This window comes from Cavia porcellus, unplaced genomic scaffold (assembly GCF_034190915.1).
Source record: "Cavia porcellus strain 051 isolate PalLab524CR breed Dunkin Hartley unplaced genomic scaffold, mCavPor4.1 scaffold_20, whole genome shotgun sequence".
Lineage (NCBI taxonomy): Eukaryota > Metazoa > Chordata > Mammalia > Rodentia > Caviidae > Cavia > Cavia porcellus.
Window position 1 is genome coordinate 57,235,137 of NW_026947503.1, and position 13,144 is coordinate 57,248,280.

Genomic DNA, 13,144 nt, shown 5'->3' on the forward strand with positions numbered 1-13,144 from the left:
GCGAATAGTTGTAATCTGTTTTTAAGATTTACTTCATCTCATGTAATAAAACGGCATTTCTAATAAGGAAAGGGTGGCATTAACAGCTGGACAGCCCTGTGGCGGTGAAACATGGGAAACTCCACTGCTGGTGGAAGTGAAACTTGGTTACTAGACTGACCCTCTGGGAGGGAGAGGGTTGTTCTCTTTTGCCCTCTGACATAGCCACAGGACCTAAAGTAACACCTGGCATGAGGTAGGCCTCAGTAAATATTTTGTTAAATCAATACATCAAAACTAGCATGGTCTGTTTGGAAGAACTATGACAATTAGAAGTAGTGTCTCACGCCTATAACCCCGCACTCAGGAGGCTGCAGTTGGAAAATCACTGCATGGTCTAGGCCACTGTAGGCTCTGTAGTGAGTTCCATGTCGGCAGCCTGAACTACACATAGCAAGACCCTGTCTCCAAAACAAAACAAAACAAACACTAATCCTAGAAATGAGATTGGTTTTCAACAGTGACTATACTTAAAGGATTGACTCTACAAGTTTGTACTTTCCGCACTAAAAATAGTGATGTTCTTTGTAGTAATCTTGTATGGAATAGCAAAAGAAATTCTTAAATTATATTAGAAAACATTAGACAGCAGAAAAGGAACCAAGAAGCCCTCTAAGTACTAGAGGAGTCTTCTGCGTACAGGATCTGTAGATGCAGTGTTTGGGTGTGGAATGTGGTACTCTGTGTTAAGCGGGGAAGGTGACAAATCTGTTTGTGTTTATGCAGAGCTGATGCATGTATGCAAAGGTTCACACATGATCACAGCCTCGAGGGGGGATAGCGTGGGGATGAAGAAAGGAAAGAATTTTCACTGAGCACCCTTCTGCCCTGGTGAAAATTTTTACTGTGTGTGACGTACAGTGCCACTCAGGATGGTCGCTCCCCAAATGCAGAGACAGCCACAGTGACAAAGCAGCCAGCCACTGTTGTGCTGTGCCCAGGCATGTTCCCTGTTTTCTGCATGTCATAATCTGCCTTTTCATGTCCCATTTTTCTGTTCTAGATCAAAACTACAATAATGCCACTGCCCTTGTGATTACCTTCCCTGTCAATAATTACTACGATGATCCCGAGAAACTGCAGCGGGCCCAGGCCTGGGAGAAAGAGTGAGTCACCCCAGGGCGAAACAGGCCCGGCCTTGCCGCGGGGGAAGCTGGGTGCCCTGTTGTCTGAGTCCCCCAGTGTCAGGCCTAAGTCGGATACTCTCTCCACTTAATACAATGCCACTCCTAAGAAGAAATGCATCCACAGATTTACCTGTAGACAGCTTTGAATAGGCAGTCTAACTGCAACAGTGCCAGAGTACGTGCGTGCTTGCACAGGTGTGTTTAACAGCAAACCCTGGGAACACACGGAATGTGTTAGTGAGGGATGAGCATAGTGACTGTGAGCATATTATGTGGTCATTAAAGAGAACAAAAGATGGCCTGGAGATTAGCTCAGTGGCACAAGTGCCTGCCTGGCAAGCACAAGGTCACGAGTTCGATACCCAGTGCCAAAAATAAATAAATAAAAAATAAAGAGAACAAAAGGTAAATAAATGGTTCGTGACTTACGTAATACCCAGCACATGTTGGTCATGCTTAGGAAAAAGTACTGAGGGCGTCACTTAAGAAATCGGTACCTATGTTTCAAACTCTTCGCTACTGGAAAGAGAAGGGGACTTTTACTCCTCGCCTTCAGTATTTTTAAAACGCTTTTATTAAGATAGGGCTGGTAAACCATACAGCTCACTCATTTCACGTGCACAGTGTGAAGGCTAGTGCATGCTGTGCCCTTCCAGGTGGCTGGCCAGCACCACAGCCGGCCTTAGGAGGAAACGCCGTACCCTGGAGCTTCACCCTTCTGTCCTTATCCTCACATCCATCACCCTAGCCACCCACTGACCTCTCTGAGTTTCGTCCTCTCTGAGTTTTCTTCTTCTAGACTTACATACATAGAATCACCTGCGTAGACTTCCTGTCTGGTTTCTTTCACTTAGCATGATGTTTAAGGTTCCCCTGTGCCAGCGATGGTGAACTTTTTGGAGACTGAGTGTCCTACAACCCAAAACCTACTTGTGGCAGAGTGCCACGCTGCAGTTACGCCTGGATGCTGAAGTTTTAGCATACTACAGTCAGGTCAGACCTTTGGCTCGCAGGCCAGCCAAGCACTGCAGCTCAGATGCCGTACACTGCCGTCGCTTCCTACAGCAAGAGCCAGTACTGCCTGTCTGTGACCAAGTGACATTCCATGGATGGAGAGCCCACACTTTATCTCTTCATCAGTCAAGTCACATTCGCCTGGGTTTTAGCTTTTGGCTATTGTGAGCAAAGCTGCTATAAATACTTATGTACCAACTTTTTGCATGGACCTAAATTTTCATATCTCCTAAGTGAAACGCATGTCTAGAGTAGAACTACTGGGCCATGTGATCACTGTCCCGTGAGTGAAGAAATGCTAGACTGTTTTCCACTGTGTGAAGGTTCCAGTTTCTCTGCACTTCTGCCAACACTTGTGTGACTTCTTTGTTCTAGCCTGCAGAGCAAGTGTGAAGTGCTATCTCATTGTGGTTTGATTTGCTTTTCCCTGGAGTCTACAGTTTTCAAATCTGTCTTATTTATTGTCTCTTACTATATATGACTCAGACAAATATGTATTTGGGCTTTTTTGCCTATTTTTAGATTTTTTTATTATTGACTTTATTCTTTATGTAGTTTAGACATCAGATATATGCTTCCAGATATGTGCTGTGGGTGTTTTGTTGTTTTCTTGATGGGGATGTTTGAAGCATGGACATTCTTAATTTTCATGAAGTCAGACTTTTTAATGTTGCTCATATTACAGTGTCAGATCTAAGAAACCATTGCCTAGTCCCAGGACCTGAAGATTTGAGTTCATTTTTATGCATGGTGTGAGGGGCTTGTTCATTCTTTCACTCATTCACTAAACTTTGCTTATTTACTTTTTTTTGGAAAACGAGGCTGAACATGAACCAGTTTTAAAACCTTCTCAAAACTCTGTTTTCAGTGGTACACTATTCAGGGGTAGGAATGTAGCTCATTGTGGAACACTTGCATGGCATACGTGAGGCCCTGAGTTCAGTTCCTCAGCCACGAGTACATGAAGAGCATTCAGCCTGACCAGAGCTCTGGCTGGATCTGAAAATGTCGCAGCCTCCTGGAAGGGCCATAGAGACCACTCACTTGGGCCTGGTTAGGGAAGCATGGTCTTTGTATCAAAAAGTGGGGAAGAAACCTGTTACTGCCTGTCACTAAGTTTTAACTAAAAACATAATACTCTGCTTCCTCTTTAGGTTCATTCACTTTGTGAGTAACTATAAGAATCCAAATCTGACCATTTCTTTCACTGCTGAACGAAGTATCGAAGATGAGCTGAACCGAGAAAGTAACAGCGATGTCTTCACGATTGTGATCAGCTATGCCGTCATGTTTCTGTACATCTCTCTGGCCCTGGGCCACATCAGAGGCTGCTGCAGGTTCCTGGTAAGGGTGTAAGGGCCGTCGTATGGGGAGGGGTGGCAGTGCACAGGGTGACACCATGTTTGGCCCTCCTTATTCCTAACTCATTATATCCAGAATTGTCTTAAATGTGTGGTTCCTTTGGACGGACACAGGGACCCATCGCAGGTGAATGCAATGTAATATTTGTTTCCTGCATGTTTTCTTTGTTTCAATTTTTTGGGGTTTTTTTACACCTAAAATTTATTTCACTTAATACGATTTTATCCTAATTTGTTTAATCTGTCACCCTAAGAATGTGAGCTTATGAAGTAATTGCTAGAGGAACATGTAGAAATGTTTTTGCGTCTCATTTTGAACTGAGAATTGTACTTTTAACTCTAGATACACTCTTGTGAAGAAATAGAAATGAGGACAGAAGGGACCCTCACCAGTGCTCCTCTCATTGCCTTGCAGATAGACTCTAAGATCTCGCTTGGCATCGTGGGCATCCTCATCGTGCTGAGCTCGGTGTCCTGCTCCTTGGGCATCTTCAGCTACATCGGGATCCCGTTGACCCTCATTGTGATCGAAGTCATCCCATTCCTTGTGCTGGCTGTTGGGGTGGACAACATTTTCATCCTGGTGCAGACCTACCAGGTATGTGTCCGTCGTCTTTGGGCTTGGCATCTGTCCTGCTACATGAGTATCTATATAGCGGCTGACTGTGAGGAGGTGTTTACATCCTTTACTCCACGGCTCGTTGGTGATCTTGATTCATCCTGGACATTTTGGGACCAAGGATTTCAGCCCTGTGTTTGGTTGGTGGAATATATGCAGCCGCTGAGACTAACCCGCTTTGGGGACTACTGGTATTAGAGTGATTCTTAGCATAGTACAAAGGATTGATCAACCTGATTTCTAAAAAGGTACAAGGTGAACATGGCACACTGAGGCAGGAAGTGGTCTCAGCCCACAGTCGTGAAGACGCTGAGTAGAGACTCGATAATGGGGGAAGGTCATTTAGTGGCCAGCTAATCAACTGCTAATCTATTCTGTAATCATTAGTACAAGACAGCAACAGGATGACTCTGTAACTGAGGAATTTTTATGTGGCCTATTCATTTTTCTTTTATTTAAAGAGAGATGAACGCCTTCAAGGAGAAACCCTGGATCAGCAGCTGGGCAGGGTCCTAGGAGAAGTGGCTCCTAGTATGTTCCTGTCGTCCTTTTGCGAGACCACAGCATTCTTCCTAGGTAATTTTGGTTTACTATGGGCCAGCCCTGTAGTTTTTTGAACCTGGGGAAAGGAGCCAGGGATCTGACCGTGCCACTTTGTGCCCCTCTTTGCAGCATTCTGTACTTCGAAAGTATCATTGAGTAGATCATAAGAAAAGTGGATGGCTTTTTACAGGCATCATCTTTCTCATGACAAGTTTCAGAACAGTGTTGATATGTGGCCAGGGTGACAAAGCTGCAGAGCACCTCTGCCTGTGGCACTTTTGGTGCCCACAGCAGCAGCTGATACATGAAAATGACATCCTTGCATGGCAGGTCCAGCTCCACAGGGATGGAGAGCTCTGCCCCTGTGTTCGGAGCTGGGCTCCCTCCACTTACACACAGCCCCAGGGAGGCAGCCCCATTAGCCAGCGGAGGTTCTACCCGCTCACCTCAGGATAAAACACAGGGCAGCACTGCTGCATTTCCTCCTCAAGGAGACATCGCCAGATAGGCTCACCAGAGGGCTGCATCCTGGGAGTGGAAAAAGAAAAGCCCTTCATCCTCAAGCAAGCAGCTCAGAGTCCCTCAGTCCAGAGAACACAGCCTGTGGGTCACAGACTGCGGGCCTGCACGGCCACCGGGTCACCATGTGCAGGGCCACTGTGGGACCATCCTAGGCGAGGTCTTTCACTCCTCCGATCCGCTGTCAGTGTCTTAGTTGCGTTTCCACGAGGCTGTGCGCTTTGGAAACCTGTGCAAACCTTACTGTTGCTTTCTGTAGACACAGGTGCAATCTTTTTACTTCTGTTATAAGAAAACCAGTGCTAGCATGATGATCATAGCAGACTCTGCCACGGCTGCAGTGACCTGGTGAGATGGGAGTGGGGGACCTGAGTGTGCACATGGCATCTAAAGAGGCAGTGACTGAAGCCAGCCCAGACCTGAAAGCTTCTTCAAAGCTGTGAATTCAGACTTTTGTGCGAATTCTCTATCTCATTGCTACATACTGGCTAGTTGTTTAAACACATTTTTTAACCCTAAGATGGGTCAGTGCAGTGTGGAGCAGGCAGGCTACACCATGGGCTATGAGTGTATAGTTTCTGAGTCTCATCCTGGTACCTTAGCCTTGGAACCCCTCACTTAACTGATTGTAGGTCGCCTCTTGCTATAAATAAACTGGGAGACAGTGTCAATACCACAGCAGCTAGAAAACAGTCCCTCTCTTAGAGCGAAGCCTAGAAAGTGCTGAAAGACATGACCGTAGCCATCTCTGTACATTTCACTCCCATGGAGTACAGCGGAACTGAGTTGAAATGCATCTGGGTTAGTCGGGTATGGCCAGGCCCGGAAGCTACCGCACAGTGGCCTGGTGCCAAAACTGAGCTCCCAGACTCTGTTCCTGTCCCCAGGCTGGCCTGACAGCCACATGGACATGGCAGCAAAACGTTCTGGAGAGTTGAGCCCATGTGTCATAAGTACGTGGTGCTGGCAGAGTTCCCTGGGCCCTCTGCAGTGACAGAGCACTCCCATCACCTTGTAGGAGCACTGTCAGCCATGCCGGCCGTGCATACCTTCTCCCTCTTCGCGGGGCTGGCGGTCTTCATTGACTTCCTCCTTCAGATGACCTGCTTCGTGAGTCTCCTGGGCATGGACATTAGGCGTCAAGAGGTGAGTTGTTAGGTCATAGCCTGTCTAAGAGGAGTCTGCACTTTCCATGGAGCAGCCCGCTGGGGCTTTCTGTGACCTCTGGCCTCTGTTCCTTTAGAAAAACCGGCTGGACATCCTCTGCTGTGTCCAAGGGGCAAACGATGGGAGGAGCGTCCAGGCCTCGGAAAGCTGCCTGTTTCACTTCTTCAAAAACTCCTATTCCCCACTTCTGCTCAAAGACTGGATGCGGCCACTGGTGGTAAGCACTGGGCTGGGGCTCTGCTCTTCTCCCAAGATGTCATGTGCCTTATAAGCACTCACAGCTGGTCGGGGGTTTCTGGCAGCTGTTAATTTATGTGCAAAAGATACAAAAGCAAATGTGTACAGATAGTACAATTTGTCTCTAACAAGGCCTTATCAGTGAGTGTTAATAAAAGGATTTGGATTTTTATTGTGAAATCCTTGTAAGTTCATGAGTAGCGCAGGGTAGACTGGGTTCCCTTCACCTGGCTGCTGCTTCTGTACACAGCAGTACAGAATCATAGCATGGTGTGTTTTTCTTCGTCTTTTTATGTTTGTTTTGGTGGGGCTGCTGAACCCAGGGTCTCGTCCATGTTACACCACGTTCTCCCAGAGCTACGTCTCGGGCCACAGAGCCAGGGATTCAATATTGGCACAGTGGGAGGACATGGGTCCAGTCTTCTCCCAGTATAGAGTCCCGTGACCTCCACTGCAGAACCCTCACCACCCAGATTGCCCTGGAAAACCCTTATACCCAGCCTCCAGCAGCCATGCAGGAGCTTTTTATAATTCTGTGTACCTCACACAGCAGCAGTGCAGTTCTCTACTACAAGGATACACGTCAGCTTGCAGTCCCACTGTACAAAGTATTCTTTGGCACCTGCTGTCAGCTGGGTGCTGTGCTACAGAGTGGGTCACCCCTAGATTTCCCCACACAGTCGACACACAGCTGATGCAGCACGCCTGTTCCTTCCTGCAGTCTGCTAATGAAACAGAAGGTCCGAGAGAGTCAGCAAGGTCCGAGAGAGTCAGCACTTGCCCAGCGTCACTCAGCTTCTAAGTGGCAGAGCCAGGATTTGAATCTAGGAATTCAGATTTGGCCACTGTGCCCTCAGCACCTACCCCGTCCTCTCTGCTGTGTTACCTGAACTTGTTCTTCAGCTCCGAGGGACAAAGGCTGGAGCACAGTTGGGCGCTCACTGCGCCTGCTCGAGGCGCTGGGCTCCATCCCTTGCTCTACAGACAGTGGGTGGGGGTGGTCCTTGCTTTTTGTGTGTCTAAGACTATATTTCTGTTCTTAAACTCACTGGTGCACTTTAAGCATTGTATCATTGTCTTTCCCTTCCAGGTTGCCATCTTCGTGGGCCTCCTTTCATTCAGTGTCGCAGTCCTAAACAAAGTGGAAATCGGCTTGGATCAGTCTCTCTCCATGCCAGATGTAAGCAGCTTGCTTTTTTCCCTTGAACTTGTTCGGTCCTGGATCAGTAGTTTTCAGAGCAGGCGTGTGGGCGCTGGTGCTGCGGGCACACGGGCACAGTTTACCCAGCAACAGGACACCTGCCGTAGTGCCCTGTCCTGCCAGCACGGAGCTCCTGGCTTTGTGAACTGTCACACCACATTCGGGCACAGCTGCAGAACAGGAGCTGCCAGTCTGGGGAGTTCCCTTAGGAGGTGTAATGGGGACCTGTAATGGGGACACCTGGAAAGGGCACCCAGGCACCCAGGAAGAGAATCACAAACCTGTGCTGGAGATGACTCGACCTCTTGGCTCCCTCCTAAGACCCCACGATCAACGTGTCACTCAGTTACTGCCTGGTCACCCGTCACTGTCCTGCTGTTGGGTCTTTCTTTCAGGACTCCTATGTCATAGACTACTTCAGATCCCTGGGTCAGTACCTACACGCGGGGCCGCCTGTGTACTTTGTCGTGGAAGAGGGGCACGACTACACCTCCCGGCCCGGGCAGAACATGGTGTGCGGCGGCATGGGCTGTGACAATGACTCGCTGGTGCAGCAGATATTCAACGCAGCCCAGCTGGACAACTAGTCAGTACTGCACGTCCTCTCGACCACAGGGGGCTGTGAGCCAGAGTCGTGGGCCCAAAACCCCTCACTTGAGCATGAACTTTCTTGGGAAAATCATTTGTGTTCAAAACATACTTTAAATCCAGCTTTACCTGACCAAAATCTTTGAAAGGGCTCCCCCACCACCAGATTCTTGGAAGGTTTTTTCCACTGAGTGGTTTTTCTTTGGTAGCAGTATAAAGTGTAAAAAGGGAAGTTAAGTTTTGAGGTAAATTACTGAGGCTCATTTTCTCTTTGTGGCGGAAACTTACTTTTCCTCTACTGTTCTCTAGCACCCGGATCGGCTTTGCTCCCTCGTCCTGGATCGACGATTATTTTGACTGGGTGAAGCCGCAGTCCTCTTGCTGTAGACTTTACAACGCCACAGCCCAGTTCTGCAATGCATCAGGTACTTCCGCTCCTTTCCAGATCTTGGCTTTTTCTGGAAAATTTTAGCATTCATCACTTCAAAGTCCCTTGCACGCTGCCTCGGTTTGTGTCAATGCCTTTGTTAACTAACATCCTTTTCCTCACTCAGCCTGCTGCTTGTCACATGCCAGTCCCTCATGGTGGCCGAGGGGCTACAGGTCAAACCAGGTCGCAGGGGCTGCTTCCCAGACAGGAACTCCCCTCTCGTCCCTACCAGCCCCACACCTCCTGGCAGGTGTGCTTGGAGCCGGCCTTCCTTGGTGTATCACTGTTGCACTGCACTTGTGTGAGAGTATTGAGCTTGTCCTGAAATTTTTTTTTTTTTTTTTTTTTTTTTTTGTCTTTTTGAGACAGGGTCTCGCCATACAGTTCAGGCTGGCCTTCAGTTCACTTCGTAGCCCAGACTGGCCTCAAACTTGCAGTGATCCTCTTGCCTCAACCTCCCTAGTGCTGGGTTTACAGGCCTGTGCCAGCATGCCTGGCTTATGTCCTGGAATTTTGTTAACGAAAGTGTGAAAGCCCCAAAAATACCAATTGAAGTCTTCCTTGAAGCAGAAAACGTATTTTGCAGAAGGAAATGTGTGGTCCACCTCCAATGAAACTATTTTTATGCACTAAATGTATTAACTATGAAAGTCACAGGATGCTTAAGTTTTAGATAGGGGAAAGACTCAGGAAGATGATCTCTCTTTTTAAAATTTTTAAAAAATCTGTGGGTCCACACATCTGACCATTGGCCCCTTGTTCTCTCTCCACCAGTGATTGACCCCACCTGCGTCCGCTGCAGGGCTCTGACTCCAGAGGGCAAACAGAGACCTCAGGGTGGAGACTTCATGAGATTCCTGCCCATGTTCCTGTCTGATAACCCTAACCCCAAGTGTGGCAAGGGGTGAGTGCCACTGCACCGTGCAGATAAGGAACCACTACAGCCAGAGTCTGCAGTAGAAAACCAAGAGAAAGGGCCTCTTCTCTATGCCCACATCTGCAACTAGCTGGCTGTCCAAGGGGGAACTTATGATACCTTTTAAAGCAAACTTTGTTTTCAGTGGAATTCATCCTCAGTTGCCCCTACCCTATCCCTGAGCCTTTGCACCAAGCTATATCTTCTCCCTTTTCTTAATTTTGTATTTTGAGAGCCTCACTAAGTCACCCAGGCTTGGTGACTCTCCTGCACCAGCCTCTCAGTGCTGGAATTACAGGCATGCACCATCACAGCCGCTCTCTGGGTCCCGCCCCTTGTGCGTGAATGGAAGCGGGTTCCAGGCACCTGGTATGGGAGGAAAGGCCTGTCTGGGCCAGAGCAGGCTGACGCCTGCTGTGTCACCTATCATGTCCCCTTTTGGGGGCACCACCCCTGACATCCACAGCTGTGCTTGACGTGGGCATGGGCTCAGGGGACCTTGCTTAGCCTGGCCTCTCCTCAGGGGCCATGCCGCCTACGGCTCGGCCGTGAACCTCCTGGGCAATGCCACGGGTGTTGGTGCCACGTACTTCATGACCTACCACACCGTGCTGCAGACCTCCACCGACTATATCGATGCACTGAGGAAAGCCCGGCTCGTGGCTGACAACATCACCCGGACCATGAGCGCCAAAGGCAGCAACTACCGTGTGTTCCCATACAGGTAACTGCCTTGGTGCGTGGCACAGACAGGCGCGCTCCCTGCTGGGCTGCCTTGGCAGAGGCTAATCCTCGGGGTTGGTCCCGATACCTGTTCTGTCCCCAGCACAGGGGACCAACGTCAAGGGCTTGCTGAGCCCCTGGCAGACTCAAAAGCTGCATGCAAAGAACTTGCTCTGTGCCCCTTTGCCTGGAAGAGACGAGACCCACTCCAAGCCAGCACAGGAGGCCACACTTCTTCGTGGGCCACGGGGGCACCCCTGACTGGGACAGCCTGTTTTTCTGTGCGAGAGGTTATCAGAGTGTGTGTCCTAATTCTTAGGAGAGCTGGTTAACTGGGGAAAATGGCCTGAGCTAGTTCCCTGATCAGATCTGGACCTGTTTATTTCAGCACAGTAGGGGAGGCCCTGTAAATGTCCAGAAGCATTGGCTGGGCTTACAAACAACTCTGTGTTAACACATTTGGGGGCCGTTGTTCCCTCTCCTTGGGTATTAGCAGCCTCCCAGCCCCAGGCCGGCTGCCGGAGACCCTGCTCTCGCTCTCGGAAGCCCCTCGGTGGGGCCTTGGCTTTGCGGGAGCAACACCTAGCAGAGCACCTTCTCCCTCCCCAGCGTGTTCTACGTCTTCTACGAGCAGTACCTGACCATCATCGAGGACACAGTCTTTAACCTCGGCGTGTCGCTGGGGTCCATATTTCTGGTGACCATGGTGGTCCTGGGCTGTGAGCTGTGGTCCGCAGTCATCATGTGTGCCACCATCGCCATGATCCTGGTCAACATGTTCGGCGTCATGTGGCTATGGGGCATCAGTCTGAACGCAGTTTCTCTGGTCAACTTGGTGATGGTGAGTCCTGCTCGGCTCTCATCCTGTCCCTTGCACGAGGTGTCTTAGATTCCTCATAAACCCTCAGACGGAGAAAATAACAAGCCTGGCTCTCAGAGCTGGTGCTGAGGTGGGATGAACATGTGGAGCCAGGAGGTGACGTGGACAGGTGGAGGGGACCCCAGGGAGCAAAAGCACAGGCTCTGCTGCTCGGCCCTGTCTTTCTGAGCCCTTTCCTTGCAGCTGTGGTAAGGAGGCTGGCTTGTGCTGTGTTCCTGGTGGCAGTATGACCTCACAGTGTAGCCTGGCGATTCTGCATTTCATTTATTGTTCTGAAGGGACGATAAAAGCATGGAGCCCTGTGACAGCATGTCCACTTTTTTTTTTGGTACCAGGGATCGAACTCATGACCTCACGTTTGCCAGGCAGGTGCTTATGCCACTGAGCTAAATCCCCGGCCCAAGATGTTCACATTTTATTTAGAAAACTTACCTTTCCCTCCCAGGAGGCCTCCCATGCAATGGCCAGGTGCTGCTTCTTAGTTCTGGTGAAGGCAGAGGTAGTACACCTGTGCTTCCACCAGCACACACTCTGCCTCGGGTGCAGTCTCGGAGCTCCAGGCAAGGGGGACAGAAGTGGTGGCTCAGCTGGGGAACCTCAGCCTCAGCAGCTTCCCCTCAACAGAGCAGGCACACCCAGAAAACAAGATCAGCCGGGGCCTGAAGCTGGCCAAGTTCCTGCCAGGATCTGGGCGGGTGTGGTGGGGCCTTGTTATGGAAGTCCCAAGGGCTAGGGAACCCCTGCTCACCAGCTGCGCACCAGCGAAGGGATGGTCCTCTCACAGCTGTCTTCTCACAGAAGTGCTTTCTTCCAGAGCTGTGGCATTTCTGTGGAGTTCTGCAGCCACATAACCAGAGCCTTCACTGTGAGCTGCAGGAAGAGCCGTGTGGACCGAGCACAAGAGGCGCTGGCTCACATGGGCAGCTCCGTGAGTATCCCGTGTTCACTGTCCTCACTCAGAGGAAGAAACTGAAATTCAGCAAGCAGAACAGACCCAGGGTCCTCTACACAGAAGGCAGCTCTTGTGGGTTACAAGCCTTCAGGGAGTTCGCAAAATAGCTACATCGTGCACAGATCTCTGCACCTTCCAAACCGTGCGTGTTTGTGATGACCCAGTGGGAGGACTAAGGTGGCAGACCAGGGCACGCTGGCATCCCAGAGCCCCGCAAGCAGCCTGGAGCTGCCTGGGGTCAGGCCTTCTCCACCTATTAACTGCTTTATGACTGGAGAAAACACTTCGGTAAAAACCGAAATTTGCTTTGTAACAATTTAGATACTCCGTTCATTTTTCCATCTGACTATGACATTGTCTTAGTTTAGGCAGAACAGATACTGTCAGCACAGCTGCACCCCCAGAAAGCTGCCATTCTCCCTCCCAGGCTCACTGAAGCTGCACGCAGCAGGGCTGGGAACGGTCCACTTGTGCTGTCCCACAATAATCTCAGTTTTGAACTAAGACACCTTGTAAGAGGAAGTGTTCGATTAGAGTAGGCTGATAACCATTTCTAACCACTGCTTTTTTGTTGTAGATATTCAGTGGGATCACCCTTACGAAGTTTGGAGGAATTGCAGTGTTGGCTTTTGCCAAATCGCAAATTTTCCAGATATTTTACTTCCGGATGTATTTAGCTATGGTCTTACTGGGAGCCACTCATGGACTCATATTTCTCCCTGTCCTCCTCAGTTATATAGGTAAGAGTTCCTATTTTTAACAGGTCACACAGAGTAAAAGCACATTACCAAAAATAAATGTATCTTAAAGCACCCTTGCATAGTAGTA

General features: G+C 49.5%; 1 protein-coding gene across 5 annotated transcripts in view; it reads left to right on the forward strand.

Moving 5' to 3' along the window:
* LOC100718604 (ankyrin repeat domain-containing protein 29) overlaps nt 1–13,144 on the forward strand; it is a 110,229-nt gene that overhangs the window by 95,811 nt on the left and 1,274 nt on the right. For 4 of the 5 annotated variants that reach the window (XM_063231839.1, XM_063231841.1, XM_063231840.1 and 1 more), the window contains 14 exons: nt 1,043–1,145; nt 3,335–3,524; nt 3,957–4,139; nt 4,622–4,736; nt 6,241–6,368; nt 6,466–6,606; nt 7,717–7,806; nt 8,223–8,413; nt 8,725–8,840; nt 9,620–9,749; nt 10,285–10,485; nt 11,094–11,325; nt 12,179–12,292; nt 12,894–13,056. In XM_063231839.1, the coding sequence (XP_063087909.1) occupies nt 1,043–1,145; nt 3,335–3,524; nt 3,957–4,139; nt 4,622–4,736; nt 6,241–6,368; nt 6,466–6,606; nt 7,717–7,806; nt 8,223–8,413; nt 8,725–8,840; nt 9,620–9,749; nt 10,285–10,485; nt 11,094–11,325; nt 12,179–12,292; nt 12,894–13,056 (2,097 nt within the window). Of the gene's footprint in view, nt 1–1,042; nt 1,146–3,334; nt 3,525–3,956; nt 4,140–4,621; nt 4,737–6,240; nt 6,369–6,465; nt 6,607–7,716; nt 7,807–8,222; nt 8,414–8,724; nt 8,841–9,619; nt 9,750–10,284; nt 10,486–11,093; nt 11,326–12,178; nt 12,293–12,893; nt 13,057–13,144 lie in introns of those variants that run through there. The other variant, XR_010041473.1, reaches the window with a different exon arrangement.